This window comes from Lactuca sativa, chromosome 7 (genome assembly GCF_002870075.4).
Source record: "Lactuca sativa cultivar Salinas chromosome 7, Lsat_Salinas_v11, whole genome shotgun sequence".
Lineage (NCBI taxonomy): Eukaryota > Viridiplantae > Streptophyta > Magnoliopsida > Asterales > Asteraceae > Lactuca > Lactuca sativa.
This window is the reverse complement of record NC_056629.2, coordinates 172,144,849-172,166,106: the sequence shown is the minus strand read 5'-3', so window position 1 is coordinate 172,166,106 and position 21,258 is coordinate 172,144,849. Positions and strand designations below refer to the sequence as shown.

The following is a 21,258-nucleotide window of genomic DNA, read 5'->3' as shown; positions in this document are numbered from 1 at the left end:
ATTCTTCCAGATGATTGTCGATTAGGATCTGTGAGAATCGATTGGGCGGGGTATGTATGGGCATATTGTCTTATAGATATCTTCGTTGGATTATATATCTATAGTGTATGGTAACAGTTGGTTTTTCAGGTTTATTGATTATGAATTATTATCATAATAACATCGTTAGATTAAAAACCCTATGTATCTCACCAGGTTTCCCAACATGACTCACTCAATTTATATGTATCACATGTACCAGTGTTAAGTGTGACATCCCCATTCTTCACGGCCAGAAAAGACCGATTTTGTTTATGCTTTGTTTGAAAATCAGAGTAACATTTTAAATAAAAGTGTTGCAGAATTTGTCCCAAAACAACATATGATAAAGATTTATCAAAAGCATTTCCATAGAAATGTATTTCATTAAAAAGGCTCGGGATGTCATGTTCGATACAGATCATAAGCATAAACAACATAGGCCTTACTACATTATTCCGTATTTACAGGCCTAAATTCCCTTAATCTCTCATCCCAAGACATCACATCTATGCTCATGCGCCACAACCTGTAATACAAGAAACTGAGTGGATCAGGCTTGGGAGCCTGGTGAGCACACAGGGTTTTCAACCCACAATAAATAAGTTTATTAACTTTATCAAACCAAACAAACTGATTACCCGTTCCTGTTATCCTCACTTTACGTCCCTAAAACATCTAACACAAGGGACCTAGTCTAAGGACTTTCATCGGGATGGACACTACTGCTAAGGGGATTCCTCAGCAATAAATGTCCATAAGGCAACCATGTGGGGAATGGAGTACACCTGGTGAGCACACAGTTCAAATAAACACACAATTCAAATAAACACCTACAGGTTGCGAGCCTGTTAGCGTTCCACTAGACTGTCTACAATAGTCCGTGGTCGTCATCTATACTCCGCTAGATGACTGGATCATCATAAAACATCTATAACAAGGCCTCTCATTATTTTATTCTGTCACACAGCAACTATTACATCTACCCATGTTTTACCCAACACATTTTGTAGATATAAAATACATATACACTTTAAATCATTTAAAACATGTATAAAATCGTTCATCCAACATAGATAGCAAGTATACAAATAATATGCACACACAACATGTAATTTATATAAAATACTTCATATTTATGTGTAAGTTGAAAGTAACTATGCACTCACCTGAAAAAGTGGTGATTCTGCCTTCAAATAGCGTTTCGTTATCTCAAAACAATTATCCCTCGATAAAACCTAGTATCAATATCACTAGGGTTTAGTCTAACATTAACCGTGACTAATTAATAGTCTAGCTATTATTACTATTATATAAGCGTTAAGCAACACTCTATATAACTCATAATAATAGCTCAAATAATTATTTTAAGGACCTAATAACATTACTATAATTATTTAAAAGCTATATTAAAAATTTCATAGGCATAGCTCATTTACAACGGGTTTTCTTAAAAACTGGGCTTTGCTTGGAGAAGCGTTTCGAAACCAAAAGACCTTTTTTTCTCGGGACTCCGGGAACCTCGGGGCTTCCCTCGGGTGCTAGGGGTTCACCTAGACTTTAGGGAGCTCAAAATAGGCTAGAGAGAGAAAGTTGTGAGAGAAAGATGAGAGAAAGGTGTGGAAATATCAGCTGCCCTCGCACCTCAATTTATAGGTGCGAGGCCTCGCAAGTACACGTCGCGTTCAGCACAACTGCGTTGGGCGTAGTTCGGATAAGGTGCTAGTTGTGTTCCAACTGTCTCGCACATCGGATCCGGATAAGACCGGAGGTACGTTGGGAGTTCCCAACTTCGTACGCAGGGCGTAGAGCGAAGGCGAGGCGACGTAGCGTGATCCGAAGCGAGCCTTGTCATCAGTATCGGACGGCTGTGGCGCTGCCACGTCAACACCCCTATCATCAGCTTTGCAATTTCGATTTTAAACTTCAAAAATTTGTATCTTCCTCATACGATCTCCGTTTTTGACGTTCTTTATATCCACGCGAAGGCGGGAATGTACTCTACAACTTTCGTTTAGACTCCATCGGCTCATTTTGAATTTATTTCAAATTTTATATTTTTAACAGGCCGGGACAGGATTGGTCCGTTAAAAATCCATAACTTCTTCATTCGACGTCCGTTTTCGTCTGTCTTTTTATCGTTACGCTACTATTAAGGAGATCTTCGATTCTCATTTAGGTTGTGTCGGCTAAAAACGCTCGATCTAATATTCGAACTTCGAGCTATACACTGCTAAGCCGAAACTTCGAAAAATCATAACTTCCTCATACGAAGTCAGATTTGGGCGTTCTTTTTATGGACGCTCTCGGTTTAACGTATTCTATAAATTTTGTTTAGATCGCTAAGGCTAAAACTTGCTCTATCGTAAATTCACTATTTACGCTTCCCGATATCGTGTCGGTTTCATCGTGAAACTTCGACGAGTCATAACTTCTTCGTTATAACTCGGATTTCGGCGTTCTTTATATCTCCGGAATCCTTGTTTCGACCACTACAACTTTATATATCGGCTTTATCTCACACTTTTATCATTTATTTATTATACATTTATAAATAAGTAATAAGCACACAAATACACATAATACTCAAATATTTCATCTTTATTACTTCAAAAAGAGTTACAATAGTTGACCTAGACTATTACATTGTCTAAAAATGCTTAACCCTGAAACCCGGGCGTTACATTAAGGTTGTTGGAACTTGAATATGATATTGAGTGATTAAAGAGAAGACATACAATATTGTTCATGATTGTTAGGTCTTTACGCTATAACTTATGGTGTGTATTGAATATAACATCCTTACGGTTTTATTATGTTGAAACAATCATTTTTAGTCAAAATGTTTTAATATACTAAGATTTTCCGCAAACAAAGATAACATGGTTTTTGAAAGCGTTAAGAATTTTTTTTTTCGGTTTTGGAAAATAGGGAATGTCACAATATATTTATTTTATTTCCAAAGCTTGTTGTTATTAAAATATAATTACATAATAAGACTAAATAGATAAAAATTAAAAATATTTAAAAATATTAAATGGATTGGGAGGTTGAAATAAGGTTGAAAATATAAAGACTAAGGGGTCGTTTGATAGTTGCTGACTGAGAAAGTGCTGATTGAGAAATGTTTGTTTGAGTAATAAGTTCTGACTGAGTAAGAAACTATGTTGTTTGATTATACATCTGACCGAATGTGCTGACTGATGCAAAATGACCATTTTACCCTGATGCTCTTTATAATAATAATAATAATAATAATAATAATAATAATAATAATAATAATAATAATAATAATAATGTATACAAAAACTTCCAGCATAATAGACATTAAATATACTACTTTAGAAATTAAAACACAAAAAACCCTTTAGCTTGCTGGTAAACATCATTATATGTATAGGGGAGACCCGAGTTCAATTTTTGTAACCTCCTATTTCACTTGTTTTTATCCAAGGCCAAGGGTATTATTGTAAAGTCTTGCTTTCTTTCTCAGTCAGACATTTTTTACCGAGTCAGATGGCCAAAGTTGGATTATAAAACACATTTTGCTGACCAAATCAGCCAAAAACGTCTGACTTGACTCGGTCAGACACATGTCAAACGGAGCCTAACATAATTTATTTAATAAAATAGAAGTGTTGACTCGTTTAATCAAATATGCTGAAAATCAAAAACCCAATATGTTAGTTAGGAGCTTGAGTATGGAAAAGAATAATAAAAAAACAAAGTCTTAAGTTGAAAGAGATTTTAAAAAAGCTCTAATATAAAAGTATGGAAAAGAATAATAATAAAAAAAAAAAATTGTATATGAAGAGACAATTTTCCATCGGCCTTAGGAAATTGATGGTTATGGTGGAATTCTTTTAATTCTTGTCTATTTCTTTAGAAAAAAAGTTTAATAAGTTTAACTATAATTGTCAATTATTTGAAAAAACTGTTACAATTTTTTTTAATATTTGTCTATTTTTTTAGAAAAAAAAATTAACAAGTTTAACTATATTTGTCAATTATTTGAAAAACTGTTATAATTTTTTTTAATTCTTGTCTATTTTCTTAGAAAAAAAGTTGACCAAGTTTAACTATATTCGTCAGTTATTTGAAAAAAAATATTATATTTTTTCTTAATTCTTGTCTATTTTTTCAAAAAAAAGTTTAACAAGTTTAACTATATTTATAAATTATTTGAAAAAACTGTTATAATTTTGTTAATCACTTTATCTTTTTATATAACTTTTTTCCAGATTATATAGAAACTTAATGACTAATCATATGATATTATTTGTAATTAAAATAATACATTAAACTTGTTAAGTTTTTCAAAAAAGATATTGTTATCAATTTTTGGTGTATCAAAACCAAATTTTGCATAAATATTATTTCATAGGCTTTGAACCCTCTAGTTGGTTACCATGTCACATGGCTACCATGTTGACACTTAATGGTTAGCATGGCTTGTGTCAACTGACATGGAAATTTTTCATGGTGTTCATAGTATTTATCCATTTTCTAGAACTTAGTAGCACACGCTCATGAACTTGATGATCCCTATAACTCAAGAATATACATACACCAACACACAAACACACACAGACACTTAAGACTTTTCCATAACCAATTTTCTAGATTTTTTGTTCATCCGTTTTGTAGGTGCAAGTGTGTATGTGTTCTTAGACGACGAGATCTTTATGTCTTTCTTAACTCTATCCCACACATGATAGTTCATGCCTTAATCACCAACAAAGTATCGATTACTTTTATAGGAAATAGTTTCTTCCTCGAGATGACTCAAGAGATAAAATCCAATCCAAATATTAACAATTGATTTTATGCAACAAAATCCAATTCAAATAACAAAACAAAGAGATAAAAAGATGAGAGATGAAACCTAGCACAAATCTAAGAATTTGTATAACATATCAATCAAATTGATTATTTAATGTATGAAATCACACAGTCTAATCGGTGAAAGAAGGGAACAACATGGCTGGTGTTATGGTGTTACTATGGCGGTTGGGTGGAAATGTTGGTGGCGAAGGCAACAAGACGATGCAAAAAAGTGGTCCTATGGCCTAAAATTGTTGATCTGAATTTTATCGTCTGATTTTGATTGCATCCATAAGTACAATTTGTTTTCATTCATGAACCCCCTTCATGTTCTGATTTGATTTCCCCGTGATCAACCCTAGATACACCACGTGTTCTGTCTTTCGATTTTCATCCATGAGCTTTTGATTTTGATTTTGGCATGGGTGAACACACGCCTTTTTCGGTTTCATCCACGAGCTTTTGATTTTGTCATGGATAAAAAACACACCCTTTCAATCCAGTCCTGATGAATTAAATATCCTTATAGGTACAGGACGAACAAAAAAAAGAAGGGTCATTATCGTTATTATAAGTTGTTATTTTTAAATATATATATATATATAACAAACAAAATTGGGCTCTGTGCACTCGTCTACTTCCCCACCCCCCCCCCCCCCCTTCCCAAAATGCCTTTCATCTTCTTCGTAAACCCACCAGAATGCTAAGAGCTTCTCCATGAACCCATAAACAAATTTTGTTGAACAAAATCAAATCAATTTTGGTGTGTATGTTCTCATCATGGATTTGCAAGCGTGTGTTTGTGTGTGTGTTTGTTCATCATTGTTTATGGCTGCGACATACACAAGGGAAGAACAAGGATTTTTTTTTGACGTTGTCTATACAAAAGGGAACATTTGAATTTTTAGAAACAGTACACGTCCAACTTGTTAGAAATTTAGGGTTTGTGGTGGAGATCTGGATACTAACTTGGATCGTGAGAACACTTTCCGAACTGATATTTCTATCCCATGCTTGGGTTGCAAGAAATTTAGCCTAGGATAATCTAAGTGGACACTTACGATACTAGGCACAAAAATCATAAGTCAAATTGCTAGAAAGATTCTGTGAAAGTTTGAAGAAAACGAGAGCTAAATTCCACGTGTATCTTCTGAGAAGGAAGAACCGTTTATATAATAAATGAGATTAGGGGTTCATTAGGGTTGGGCCGTCATGAGTTGTTTTGGAAGCAAGTCTGGGTAATCTGTATTTTAATGAGGATTTAGATTTACCAAAACTAACGAGGTTCGTTAGTTTTACCATAATCACCCTTAAGAATCCTAATTTCTCAGCCAGAGGCTCTGCCCCTTGGACCCCGTTAGGGGCAGCACCCCCTAGACCCCACCAAAGGGGTGCTGCCCTTTTGGAAACCCCAGACCCAGGGGTGTTGTCCTCAAATCTCCGACTTGTCATCGAGCCGACTTCTAATTTGATCTTATACATGTGTACACTCCGCACAAACCCAAACATATATTAGAATACAAATTATGAAGCTCCTTAGCTCAAATGTTAATTTCAGTTACATAAAATGACATGATAACACTAAAATCACCACACAACTTAGCTTAACAAACCTAACCGACTAAGAATGATATTTATGTAAATTTCTTTCATATTTCTGGTTTTAAATTTTGTAAAAATGATTTTAAAATAATATTATATTGTTTAAAAAGTTTAAAAGTTTTAATGTAATTTTTCGTCATTTTTAACGACCTAAAATTGGCCATATAATTATATAAAGTTTCATCTGTCATTTTGCAAAGGGATCTTTTTTATTTTTGACGAATGTTAAAATGGTTTCTATGTAAAGATTTTGGATTAATGACAAAAAAGTTTTCAACTTCCAATCGTTAATATTCCAAAAGTCTAAGGTTTGGTTTGCAAATCTAACAGCAAATTGCAACTCACTCTCAAGAACCCTCATATTCTGAAAAAAACAAGCTTTTATCAAACACAATTCCAAAATACACCTGACAAATTGATCAATCATCATCATCCCCGAGCTCAATTCTTGATTCCCGAACAGTTCTCTCTCTATATTCCTTCATGCCACCACCAACTATATATCTACTCCTCATATTCTCTCTCCTTATTCCGCCGCATCCAACCACCGCCGATCAATCATTCATCTCATCGCTCATAACTCAAAACGGCCTCGATTTCGTCAAGAATTTACTCATTTCGAAAGCGATTCCTACACTCACATCCACTCGGATACCCAAAATCGAAAAGACTGTTAGAATCCCTGTAATTGGTAAAGTGCATATCGTTCTATCAGACATCACTATTAATCGGGTCAATGTCGGGTTATCGAATATCAAACCCGATGCCACCGGTGTTACAATTTTCGGGTCGGATGTGACATGCGATTTGAGTACGAAATGGCATTATGCTTATGGCACTTGGGTTGGCCCAATTTCGATTTCGGATAGTGGAACTGCTCGTGTTAAGGTACATACCATTTCAAGATTTTCTTGAAATTTTCATTTTTATATTTGCAACTATGAAAATTGGTTTCTGGGTTTTATTTTATGTGTTCGAATTCATATATAATTGTGTTTTTTGATGAATATTAATGTTTTCATGCTAAGGTTATTGGCATGGAAACGAGTATAAAGTTAGGGTTACATAATCAAGAAGGATCTTTAAATCTTTTTGTCATGGAATGTAATTGTCATATGAACGATATCTCCATAGACCTAAATGGAGGTGCATCTTGGCTCTATCAAGGGTATGTTGATTATGTTAAGTCAAATAGAAAAATTTTCAACTTCAAAATTGACATAATTGATTTTCCATTTATCTCAATAATCAATTTTCACTACCTTATAGGGTTGTGGATGCTTTTGAAGAGCCAATAAGGTCGGAAGTCTCAAAGGAAATTATCAAGAAACTAAAGGCGGGAGTTTTAAAGCTTGGATCGGTTGTGCAATCACTTCCAAAACTAATTTCGGTTGATAATATTGCCTCGTTGAATACTACATTTGTTAACGACCCTTTTTTGAGTGACAATTCATTAGGGTTTGGGATAAATGGGTTATTTGTAGACTCTAGAAAAGGAAATTATTTATATGGGAAAAAGTTGCAACCACCGGTTTCTTGTTCGGATCCTCAAAAAATGGTTGGAATTGCATTAGATGAAGCGGTTTTCAACTCAGGATTTGCGTTGTACTACAATGTGACTCCTCAAATCCTCTATTTGTTCGTATTCATTAATCCCCATTTGTTACATATGACAGATGAGAACAGGTTGTACTGTGTAAGACATATATGACAAATGAGAACAAGTTATAATGTGTTTGATATGCATTGGACTGAGCATTACACTTTTGCGGACAAAAGTTGTAACTTTTTGTCCCACCTAAAAAGATGGAATAAGGTAGGGCAGCTCGTTTGTGCAAAAAGACGTAAATACCCTCCTTATCTTTATCATCAAAAATAGCCCTAGAAAACTCGTCTCGTCACGACATGTCATTGCGAGACTTCGACCAAGATTTTTTGGGATAAAATTTTTAACTTTTTGTCCCACTCAAGAAGATGGTACAACTCATGTGTGAAAAGACGAAAACGCCCCCCCTCATCCTCATCTTCAGATATAGCCCTAAAATGCTTTGTCGATGTCATGAGTAACAAATGGGGCTGGGCTTAAAGCCTTGCAATATTTCTTTCATTAAAATCACATAATTTAATTTAATTTTTCAGGCTATATTTATGCGATGGATTGTGGATAAAGTCCCCGAACAAAATCTTTTAAACACAGCAGGATGGAGATTTGTAGTCCCTCAACTTTACAAAAAATACCCAAATGCAGATATGAACTTGGAAATCTCTCTTTCTGATCCTCCAATTATGCATGTATCAAGCCAAATTATCGATGCAACCATTTATGCTGATTTGATCATTGATGTTCTTCAATTAGATGACAGGATACCCGTTGCTTGTATTTCATTGGTAACCTTTTATTCAATTCCATTTTTTATAATTTTTGGATTATTTGTGTTCCCTTATTAATGTTTTAGATTATTGTTTTTGATTTTACAGGAAATGGCGGGTGTGGGTTCGGTGCAAATTACCAAAAATAACCTTACGGGTCATTTGAAACTAGATGATTTCACCATGTCATTGAAATGGAGCAAAATTGGGACCTTGCACATGTTTCTAATTCAGGTAATTCGTTTAATATGTTCTTTATTATATTTCTTTATTTATATTTATATTTATATTCAATAATAATTACTTTTTATGTGATCTTTTTGTAGCCTGTGATGTGGACGATTATTGAAACGGTTTTTGTGCCTTACATAAATGCACGCCTTGGAACGGGATTTCCTTTGCCTATATTTCGTGGGATTAACCTTCAAAATGCTGAGATATTATTCAAGGATTCAAGAATCACAATTTGTAGCGACTTCAGTTATAAAGAACCCTTTGATCAAAGCCATACACTTGTTTACACTTCGTAGATCATGAAGAGAGATTCATCTTGTATAATGTTGTATAATATATATGTATAGTTGTTGAGACCTCGTTTATGATTTGATCTTGTTTGTACATTTAACTCTTTTGAATTATGAATACATGATTTTCAACCAATTGTACATACATGTTTGGCCTTTTTTTTTTTTTTTATGTTGGAAAATCGTACGCAACAAGGTGATTTGAGCATAGTTTTAAACTTTTAATCTCCTTTGTTACTAGTATAAATCACAATTATCTAAATATATATAACAGGGTATTTTTTTAAAGGGTAAATCTTAGAAAAACAAACAATATATTTTCATCTAATTCTGAAAAAAAAGAACCGTAACATTGTATTAAAACCTTTATATTTTTCTGAAAGTCTAATTACAATTAAAACCATCATCGATAGTATTTGCAAGGACGGAAAACCAAATGATGCTTTTTAAACTCTTTAAAAAGATAATGTTTCAGAAATGTATTATCTCTAATTACAACTAAAATCTAATTATACGAATCGTAGTAAACTAGTAATCTAGTGTAAAATGGGATACTTCGATTTCATTAGACACTAGAATTGTTAATGTTTGAAAACATAGCACATTGAATCAAAATATAAAAGTAAATACAAGAACTCAATTCCAGATGTAATGACTCTAGCTGGGAAAAAAGGAAGGGGGTTGAAGGGTTCGAGAGACCCGCTAAAAGACGAGAAAGAACGAGCTTGAGTTTTGGTGATTATCTTCATTTATTCGTTGTGGCCTTAGTGTATAGAAATTAAATTGCTTCCTACTCTACCCTTAATTTAATTTCTCTTAGTGTATTAGTATGATGTTACTTTTTACCCTTAAACGATATTTTATTTTTTTGGAGGTTTTCATCGTTTTATGACATTAAGCCCCTTAACAGTGAAAAATGAAAATGATTATCAAAGACTAAAGTGAAAAATTTTAGAGATTCGTTGACCTTAAAATAACATCAACCCTATAATACAATGGCACATTGAAATCATAAAAGACGTAGTTTGATGGTTCTAGTACGACCAAATATTCTTTAATGATTTAGGGTTGTTTGTTTAACTTTTATCGGGTCCAATAAGAGATGATTGAGCAGTTAGATTGTTTGATTTTACAATTTCACACTTTTGACTGACTTGGTAAGTAGTATATGATTCAGAGGGGTGTTTGGGATTGCTTTTTGAACTTTAAAAGTACTTTTAAAAAAAAACTGTTTTGGATTGCTTTTTGAATTTTAAAAATACTTTAAGAAAAAAATGTTTATTGACTTATGATGGTAACAAAAAGAGTTTAAAAAGTGTTTGGATTAGCTTTTGGGCGTGTTTGGCACAGAGCTTTTGGAAACGTTTGGGAGCTTCTAGCTTTTAACTTTTGATAAAACACTTTAGTTTAAACAAAAAACTTCGTTTGACAGTACGAGCGTTTAGCTTTTAGTTTTAACAAAACGCTCCGATTTTGAAAGCTACTTCATGTAGCGTTTAACAAAACGCTCCTGAGCTTTTGAAATCAATTTTCATAATTACCCTTAAAAATATATTTATATTTATTTATTTTTAATCAATTTTCCTTTTATGTAATTTTATATATTTCAAAAGTTTCCAGCTACTTTTGCCAAACATTCATATAACAAATAAAAGCTATAGCTTCCCGCTACCAGCTACCTGCTACACGCTACCAGCTAACCGTTACCCGCTTCCAGCTAACAGCTACTTTTACCAAACACGCCCTTTGTGGTGGAAAAAAGTTTTATATTTGTAAAATGACTAAAAAAGAAATGGAAAGAAAGATGGAAGAAAAGGAGAGTGAGAGTTCATTAAGGGTACTATTAGTCTATAACCATTTCTATTTTGAAAAGTCAAAACACTAAAAAAGTGAATTGCTTTTGGAAACCTTTTTTTTAAAGCATGTCAAAAAGTCATTTTGAAAAGCACTTATGTAATAGTTAAACATTTCCTTTTTTTTTTTTAACTTATTGGCTTTTTTAAAAAACCAATAAACCAACTAAGATTTTTTGAAAAGCAATCCCAATCACCCTTTAAGTGTTTTGTGACAAAACTCTCTTTTGTGTCTTGATACGCCTTCAAGACGCCTTCGACATACGTCCTCATAAAATTCTCATTCCTCCCCCGCCCTCAAGCGTCGGTTCGACTTCTTGGCGGGTAGACTTCTTCCTAAGGTAAGGTCTCTAAAATAATTTTTTTTTCTTTTCCTTCTCTCCTATGAAGTTGAAAGCGATTTTGGTCTCTAAAATCGTATTTGGTATGAAGTTAAGATTAGAAATCTTTTTTCTTCGGTAAAGGTTTTCTAAAATCAATTTTAGTCATTGTAATATATGAACTTGGTAACTTGATTTTTGTCATTTTAATATGAAATTGATTTCGGTTATTGTAATATGAAAGATTTTCTAAGGTCATTGTAATATGAAATCGATGTTGAAGAGCACAATTGTTTTGATTGAGTTTGAGAATTTTTTGACAGATGAAACCATGGCATTGTGGCTTCTCGAAACTAATTTTAGTGTTGTACATAACCTGTGTGACAAAAGCCAAGTGAAATGTAACTGAGGAGTCAAAAAGCCGGAAGCAAGGTCGTGTTTGGATATTAATTATGGAACTGATTGTCAATTATAATCCTCTCTAATAAATTAAGGTTTTTTTTGTCACATGTCTTCTTCTCCTTCATTTTACCACATTACTTTTTTGTTTTTTTTTTTATTTTTTTTATTATCCACTTGTCATTTTTTTAGGTTTTTCAATCTTACACCAAATTTTCAGGGTTTACGGTTATATATATGGAAGGTTTTCATTCTATTCATTAAGGTTATCATTTTATTAATTTGAGAATAAATTCACATAAATATTACAAACTCATTGATTACTTTCTTTTTTCAATTACTTTATAAAAATTTTAATGTTTGCATATTGATATTAAACTTTTTATTATTATAAAATATGATACAAAAGCTGTGACTTTGGAGCTCGCCAAGTGTTTGACAAAATTAGATGAGTATTTGACAAAATTAGTTGTAAGATTTTGAAAGGTAAAAAAGTAGGATACGGGATATCTCCATCTCCATAGACCTAAATGGAGGTGCATCTTGGCTCTATCAAGGGTATGGTAAGTCAAATAGAAAACTTTTTAACTTCAAAATCCACATAATTGATTTTTCATTTATCTCCGTAATCAATTTTCACCACCTTCTAGGATCGTGGATGCTTTTGAAGAACCAAGGTCCGAAGTCTCAAAGGAAATTATCAAGAAACTAAAGGCGGGAGTTTTAATGTTTGGATATTTAGTAATCAGTTGTAATAAAAAATGATGCAAGAATTAGGCAAGCCTTTGGAAAAATTACTTGTAAGATTTTGAAAGGTTTAAATTTACATAAAAATATGTGGTTTTTTAGGACAACATAGTAATTTTGTTATAACAGGCAGAAGCTTTTCTTTAAATGCTAATTGAAATAACTTTTGGATTATGAATTTTTTTGTTCTAAATAAAAATCTTTAAGCTCATGTTCCCAGACAAATATGTTTCTTTAAATCTGAGACTTTTTTTAAGAGCTAAAAGCTCTTAAAATCTCATGGTCAAACATGCCCTTAGTATTTGAGTATATCTATGCTACTTAATGTTGTAATAATCATTTTTGATGATGTTGATTTTTGGAAAATAATTATTTTTTAAGAAAACAAACATAATAGCCTAATCCCATAAGGGCAAGGGAATGTAAGATGTAGACAGTTGTACCTCTAAGGGTAGAGAGACTGCTTTCAGGCTGATATATATAAAATGTGAGTCCATCAATAAAGCAAGCTAAAAGTAAAAAGGAATAAAAATAGGAAACTAAACATTGTACACAAGGTACAAGTGGAAAAAAAAAAACTTAGATCTTTATACTCCACTATCATGATTTTAAACCCCTGCACCCTCCTATCTTAGGTTATGTCCTCACAAAACTTTTTCAAAAAAAAATCATACACATAAGTAGATTACCCAAACACTAATCATAATCATATTATCACTCTAAAATAATAAAGAAAAAATTATTGTTTTTGATGAATATTGATGTTTTCATGCCAATGTTATCGGCATGGAGGAAACGTGTACAAAGTTAAGATTTCGTAAACAAGAAGGATCTTTAAATCTTTTTTTCATGGAATGTAATTTTCATATGCACGATTGTCACACCCCGAAACCGATGGCGGAAACGTTCCGGGGCGGAGGACGTCATGTAAAGTATCACAACCAATGTACATAGTAAGCATAGTAAACACCACCATTACATTACATAAGAATATTTACATTTGTTTGAAACCAAGTAATGCATGTTTTATATATATATACATTAGTACGAACAAAAGTAAAGACGAGACTTCTAAACGCTCCGTCTTCTCCAAAAGAACGCGAGATACTTGTCTAACGGGAACCTGAGAATACAAGCAGTTTTAAAAAATATCAGAATAAAGCTAGTGAGTTCATAAGCGGTTTGTTTCTGGTAAAAGAATCAATTTTCCTTTGGTTTCATGAAAAAGTTGTTATCCAAGAAAATCCCATATTTTCTTATAAGAGAAATTTAGTTATCAATTTGTTAAACAGTCTGATTAAGAGAAGTTAAGTTATCCAGGAAAAACCCTTATTTTCCTTAAAAGTTGGTGGTTGGTTATCGATTCGGAATGAAGTGTACAAGTATGTACCATACTTGTAGCGTTTAAGTGAAGTATCCTGAAAGCCTGGTTATCCTTGAAAAGTACATTAGCTTTAACACGTATATAAAACTAATAAGTAGATTGTAAACTAATTTCCTAAGGTATTAATTTACTAAGATCTTTATTACTTAAAGGTAAATCTCCATTATCTAAGTTGCGAGTTCTATAACCATACGATAAACTAGATATGGCAAGAAGGCCAGTATCATTTTATGACTTTTGTCACCCGTAGACCTGCCGGTCCCACTGTAGCTAGCAACAAGGTGCGGGATAGTCAGCCCCGTATAGATCTATACACTCAAGTCACGCTCTCCTTCTAAGAGATTCTGGTTACAGGGGCGGTTCTCCACTCGCGTATCTCTGTGGAGTGTTTCAGAGGACGTGTCTCCAATCTTAAGAATAACAAATTTACAAGTAATAATTAGGAAAATCTTGTTTTATGAATGACATGAAATCCTTTGTGAAATATAAAATATAACATTTTATAATGAGTTTCGCAATTTGTTTGAAAACTAACTCCGCAAGTTAAACGGTTGGTTAATACGGATTTCCGTGGTAAAAGCATACAGAATATGAAACATTTCATAAGAAATAATAAGTTTGAGTACAAGATTTTCATGTACTTTTGCTTGTATTCCCCCCTGAAAACATAAAAAACACGGAAAATGGTGTAGGGGTATGAACTCAAGATATTGCCATATTTATACTTAATTTTAGGCAATATTTAAGTACATTTTTATTAAAAAGTTGGTAATTTGTTTAGAATAATGGTACTTATGAGCTTAAATGTTATTTACAGCCAAAAAGAAGACATTTTGAAGAAAATGGACTAAAAGCGTTAAAGAAAGAAACTTTGGGAATTAAAAGAGTAAAAATGAAGAAAATTTGGAAAAAAAAAAGATTATTCACGACGTGAGACTTAAAGGATTCACGACGTGAATAGTTGGTTCTAGAAGATATGTACGCAGGTGAAGGAATCCTTGACGAGCACGGTTATCTACAACTCACGACGTGAATTTCTTATTATTCACGACGTGAATTTATGGATATCAACAACTATATAAATCCTTGACCATTACGAATAGAGGCAACTTTTGGCTGGAGAGAGGAGTTCCAGAAGGCGATTTTAAGGAGAGAAAAGTTCTGGGAAGAGGCTTTCAACACCAAAAAGAGTGAAGGTTCATAATTTAGTTTCATTTAGTTAATTAAGATCATGTTTCCAATTAATTCAACTTGTGTTATTTTGTTAGTTGCTATGATGAGCAGCTGAATCTAGCTACTCTTGTTTAGCTAGATGAAGCTTCCAACTTATGAATAGCTCAATTTTCGTGGATTTATTTAGTTGGTAAAATTGCTTGTGTTTGATTTGTATTACCTAGCATGTTTATGTTTATTGCTCTAATTGCTTGATTGCATGTTCTATGTAGCTTTGTGACCATTAACTGCATGAACTTGTTTACCTAATGATTTAGTGAACATTGAATTGTTAGAGCTAGGATTGACCAATCTTAGTTAGTAATTAGAATAAATAAGCTTAGCTGTGCTAGAGAGCGTGTATTGTGACCATAATTGCGTTTATATAAAATCTTACATAGCATATTTACATTCATAATTAGTTATGTGTTTAATTGTGTGTGAACATACATGGTTTGACATGAATTAGTTAATTATTGGTAAAGTTAGAACTAAATTACTAATATAATTAAAACCAACTAGATGATCCATAAACATTAGCTAGCCATAAGAAATAAGTGGATTCAAACTAAACAAGAGTGTGTTTTACTTATTGAATTTGATTTAAGTTCGTCTGATCTTGTAAAATCAGATAAAACCCCTTTTAAACTTGTTAATAATTAGGTTAATTTAATAGTAAGTAAATTAATTAGTAACACCGTTCCCTGTGATCGACACCCGACTTACCCAAACTATACTGTAATCTGACTAGGTACACTGCCTATAAGTGCATAGTTAGTTTAAGTTTGTTAGGTTATAAATATTAAAATTAGTGGGTACTTTTGTGCACATCAAGTTTTTGGCGCCGTTGCCGGGGAACGGCTTAGATTATTAGTTTATTTAGTTGCGTTAGATTAATCAACCCCTTTTGTGGAATAAAATCTGCAAAAAGGTTAATTAGTTATTTATTTTTGTTAGCTTAGCTTAGTTGATTAGCATATAACAAAAAATTTTGTTTTCTGTTCCTGTCACAAAATTCACAACGTGAGTTTTAATAAACTCACAACGTGAAAGCTGAGATTTCAGTTTTTAGTATTTTCTTATTTTAGTTCAGTTTTATGTTTTGTTTTTAGTTTAGCAAGTTGCAGGAGTTCATGACCAGAGGCTCAAACACACCCTTGGTGCCACCACTTGAAGATCCCGAGTCTGCAATTCACAAGAAAAAGACGCCCTTACAAGAATTGAATTCAGCTTTTTCAAGGAAGTCGGGAAAGAAGATAGGAGAGTCAAGTTCATCCGAGAGGCACAAGAGCAATTTTGAGCACTTGGATCAAACACCCGTCCAAACCGAGTCCGAATACGATACCGAGCCGGAATTTGAAGAACACACGAGCGAACCCGAGAACGAGCCAAGGAACGAGATGGCAGCAATTGAAGAGATGTCCATGGGAGCTTACAAGAAGCGGATCCGAGAAGATATAGGTCCCGATTTAGTCCAACCCGCAATACCTGCCACTGCCACATTCGAGTTGAAGGGGCACATATTGACTGCACTGAAAGATATCCCATTTTTTGGGAAAGATCATGAGGATGCTTTTAAGCATCTAAATGAAGTCAACGACATTGCGGATTACTTCAATGTTCCAAATGTCAACAGAAACACAGTCTTGCTTAGGATGCTTCCCATCACCTTCAAAGGAGCTGCTAAGGAGTGGTTAAAGTCACTTCCACCGGGTACAATTACCACTTGGGCTCAAATACGTGAGCAATTCCTGGACCAGTTTTGCCCACCATCCAAGATAGCCAAACTCAAGAAGGCAATAGCCAACTTTGAGCAACAGCCGGGGGAGTCATTATACGAAGCATGGGAGCGGTACAAGGGCTTGCTCAGAAATTGCCCTCAGCATGACCTAAATGTGCAACAAGAGATGTCGATCTTCTATGATGGGGTCAACGTTATGATGAGACAACTCCTTGATTCTAAAGGACATTTGACAAAGAAAAATCCAAGGGAGGTTAAGGAGATGATTGAAGAATTCGCGAAGCACTCTCGCGAATACCACAACCCTAGGCAAGATGGAATCAAAAGCAGTGGAGGGTCCCAAACTGAAGAAATAGCAGTTGTGATGGCTATGCTGAATAATTTGGATCGAAGGATAACACAAATGGACCAGTCAATACATGCCATAAGAGTGGGTTGCGAGAGATGTAGTGGTCCACACTTGACCAAAGATTGCAATTTAGATGAGTTTGGGAACAAAAAAGCTCAAGTGTGCTACTCAAGCGGGGATAAGTTTGATGAGGACTGGAGGAAACCGAAGAAGGAGTGGTTGCCATATGAAGAGTATAAAAAGCAAAAAGAAGAGAAGTATAGGCAGACAAGTCGATACTTTTATCAAAAGGAGCAGCCACCAGCTGAGAAGAAACCCGATCTAGAGACTATGTTGATGAAGTTTATGGAAGCTTCGGAAAAGAGACACGATGCCACTGATTCTGCTATTAATGAACAGCAAAATTTAATTAAGAATCAGCAAGCCTCCATCCATAACCTTGAAGTTCAAGTTGGTCAACTAGCCACTCTAGTTCATGAGAAGTTATCCCCGAAAAATACCGAAACAAAGACCCAATCTCATGTAATGGCCATAGACACCGAAGAAGAAGCCATCTCTGAGTTCCTGGAGGCATTGGAAGAAGAACCACAGCAGCCCGATCCAAAGATGAAGAAGACCAAGCTCGAAAATCATGAAGCTGCTGAGTTCCAGAATTCACGACGTGAATTCTATATGTTCACGACGTGGGCCCGTCATGAACAGAAAAATTTTGTAGTTGGTTCGGTTTATCAGCCGCCTTTGTCTTTTCCTTCCCAAGCTACCCTTAGTCCACTGGAGAGAGAGCATAGAGAGTTTGTCAAGCATGTGAAGGGGATCCCGATTAATACTCCCTTTGTCGAGTCCTTATCCAAAACTCCCGAGCATCAAAAATTACTGCAAGATTTGATAGACACTCGCACGAAATTAAAGAAGCAGTCTAAGGTAGTTCTAAGTGAACAAAGCTCAAAAGTTGTGTTGGGAGAGACACCAGAGAAGATGGGGGATCCTGGACGCCTCACTCTTCCATGTGAGTTTGGTAATAAATTGAAGGTTAATGCTTTAGCCGATTCTGGGGCTAACATTAATTTGATGCCTTTTTCATTTTATAAAAAATTGGAAATTCAGAAGATGAAGACTACAAAAATGACGATTCACATGGCGAACCGTTCAGTGACACAACCCCGGGGCATAGTGGAGGATATTTTGGTAAAAATTGGAAATTTTTTTTTCCAATAGATTTTGTAGTAATGGATATGAAGGAAGATCCCGATGTTCCAATTATCCTTGGTCGTCCATTGCTTAACACTGCTGGAGCTCTTGTTGATATCCGCGAGTCTAAGCTCACCTTGAGAGTTGGAGATGAAAAAGAAGTTTTTGGGATACAAGATGACTTCCAAGAGGATCATGTTCAAGAAGAGGTGTTCACAACTAACAAAGACAATGAACTAGAAGAACTGGAAAAGCTTATGGAAGAAGAGATCAAGGCAGTTCATCAAGTCAAAAGAACAAAACCTAGAGCATCTGTTCCATTTTTGGTTGAAGTCATAGCTTACAAGAGTCCACCTTCTTGGGTGAGCAAAGAGGAGGAGGAGATGACAAGTGATGAAGAGGAGGTCACTTCAAGAGTGACAAAGCCGGTGGTGAAAGAGGAGGAGGATGCGATGAAGTGCAAGGAAGAAACTAATGGCACAAAACGCAAGCTTGAAGAAGAGGTGAAAGTTAAAAAAGAAAATTCAAAGAAGGCATACAAAAGGCGAGTTCAAGCTTACAAGAGGCGATTCAAGAAACAAAAGATCCTAGTGGTGGATTCTTCCGAGGACTCAACGTAGGAGGCACGGAGTCCAGCTCAAGACTCCAAGAAAAAGAAGTGCTTCTCGGGAGGAAACCCGAGTTTGGTTTGCAATTTTTTTTTCTTTTTCTTTTTGCATTTTGGTTTTAAAAACTTAGATCAAGTCATCCAACTCTATTAGAACATAATGTAGGGACCTTAAAATGGAAGTAGTGATAATTGAGAACTTAGTTTAAAGTCAAAATTTGATTTTTCTCTTCCAGACTTAATTCATGACGTGAATTTTTAGCAATTCACGACGTAAATTGTGAATGAATCGGACACATAATCCATGATATGGCTTAGCCCATTAGACTAGCAAGCCCAAGATCAGTCCGTGAGTACATGGCCCAAACTTAAGCCCAGACACTATTCACGACGTGAATTTTCAAAAGTACGGGACCACAGAATAAACCCCTAGAAACCAGTTAACCCTTCAATTGTTTATTCTTCACGAAGTGGAAGCAGAAATTGGTCCCCCCCTTGGTCCCCATTGCTGTGATTTTAGCCGACAACTCCACTAATCTTCCTTGTGCTTACGTAATACTTCCAACAAAGGTAATAATTATTGGTTATTAAGTTTAATTTTTGCCCTAGTAGATGAACTTAGGGTTAGGGTTTGTTAATTGAGTGAAATGACGAAATTAATTCGTTAAAGTTCGTAATAATCTTTGAATGTTCATGCTAAGTGTTTGGAAGTAGTATAGGAGTAAAACCCATGGATATTTTGACTGGAATTTTCCCCGATTGTTACGATTCTGCCTTCTGGGATTGCGAATTCACGACGTGAATTCTGGGGCTGAACATAATTCATTTTCCTCTATGTTTAATTTGTGGACTATTGTTTTGGCTGTGGTTTTTCTTTGTTTTTGCAGGAATGGCTCCAAGAAGAGAGGTTCCAGCTGGGGTTGCGGGTTTGCACCCGTTTTACAATTTTCCAGCAACAATGCCCCGCGATGTTTTGACTCATTGGAACAACAGATTGGGATGACTTTACAACAGGGAAATTGCAGTTGCTCCAACAGTCAATTGGACAAGATTGAGGGAAGTAGGGCTCGTAGACCAGGTGGGCCCGTTTTTGAAAAAGATATTCATTGGAGGTGGGTATTCGTTTACCTGTTCTGGTTGGCAGAATCTGTTCCGGGTGCAAGAGCGGGTCTACAAGGAGTTTTGTGTCGAGTTTTTCGTAACGGTGACATTTCAGGAAACGGTTCAAGATACACATTGGCCACAGGTGTTGGTATTTAGATTGGGGGGTGAGTACCGGGAGTGCAGCTTGGTTGAGTTTTCTTGGAGAGTAGGACTGTATGATCGACAGGAGGCTATGACTCCCGAGTTTGGCATGTTTTTGAGTGGGGCTGCTAGAGAATATGCGGAGGGTGTCACGTGGTATTCTTTTTGGCATAACATTGCCTCTGAGATGTTTAATTCCGGAGTATCTCCCGAGAGCAATATTCGGTCCCTGATCCATCGTTTACTCCACCGGTTCATCACCTTTACCATCAACCATAAGAGGCATGGCGACAAAGTGACTAAGCAGAACTTATTTTTCTTATGGTGCATCTTACAGCCTGGTGTCTGTTGCAACATCCCATATTTTCTAGCCCGTTTTCTGGTCGGGTCTGCCGCGAGTTCGCGCCCTGGGAGCCCCATTTGTGGGGGGCATTTTGTTACTCGTTTGGCCCGTTTTTATCATTTGGATGTTCCCGATATTAATAGATCCATGACGTGTGTGGACGAGCATGACTTTGGTATGGGATATTTGGAAACTATGCGGGTGGTCAGAAATTTTGGATCGCATTGGGGCATAGTTCCATCAGATGTTGAGGGTGATGATGAGGATGATCAGCCAGCCGACCAACCTGCGCCAGAGCCGAGACCGAGGCGCAGGAACATGAGAGGAAGGGGAGACCGCGGGCAGCCGATACACCCACCTGCTTCCATGGTTGGTGCGCCTTTTGGGAGTGATATGGTTGGTTACTTTGACCAGTTATCGTTGAGTGTGAATTGGATAGGCGACACTATGGAGAATGTTGTCCGGCATCTTGGGGTGGAGCAGCCGCCTCATTTAGGGTATCATTACTCGATTTGCCCACGATGGTCGGAGT

The 21,258-nt window shown here is 35.3% G+C and overlaps 1 protein-coding gene and 1 non-coding gene across 3 annotated transcripts; one reads left to right on the top strand and one right to left on the bottom strand.

Moving 5' to 3' along the window:
• The first annotated feature begins 6,745 nt into the window (after window positions 1-6,745).
• LOC111902820 (putative BPI/LBP family protein At1g04970) lies at window positions 6,746-9,474 on the top strand. Of its 2 annotated transcripts, none has more exons than XM_042896230.2 (6): window positions 6,746-7,332; window positions 7,473-7,612; window positions 7,714-8,140; window positions 8,584-8,832; window positions 8,923-9,048; window positions 9,141-9,474. In XM_042896230.2, the coding sequence occupies exons 1-6, from the start codon at window positions 6,928-6,930 to the stop codon at window positions 9,342-9,344; spliced, it is 1,551 nt and encodes a 516-aa protein (XP_042752164.1). In that variant the 5' UTR covers window positions 6,746-6,927; the 3' UTR covers window positions 9,345-9,474. The 2 variants fall into 2 exon arrangements, with proteins under 2 accessions (XP_042752164.1, XP_023754403.1); XM_023898635.3 differs by having other exon boundaries at window positions 6,748-7,332; window positions 7,714-8,059.
• Window positions 9,475-17,037: 7,563 nt separating this feature from the next.
• LOC111902890 (small nucleolar RNA R71) lies at window positions 17,038-17,144 on the bottom strand. The gene has a single exon (XR_002853995.1). It is a non-coding gene; the product is annotated as a small nucleolar RNA R71 (small nucleolar RNA).
• Between the last annotated feature and the right edge of the window lie 4,114 nt (window positions 17,145-21,258).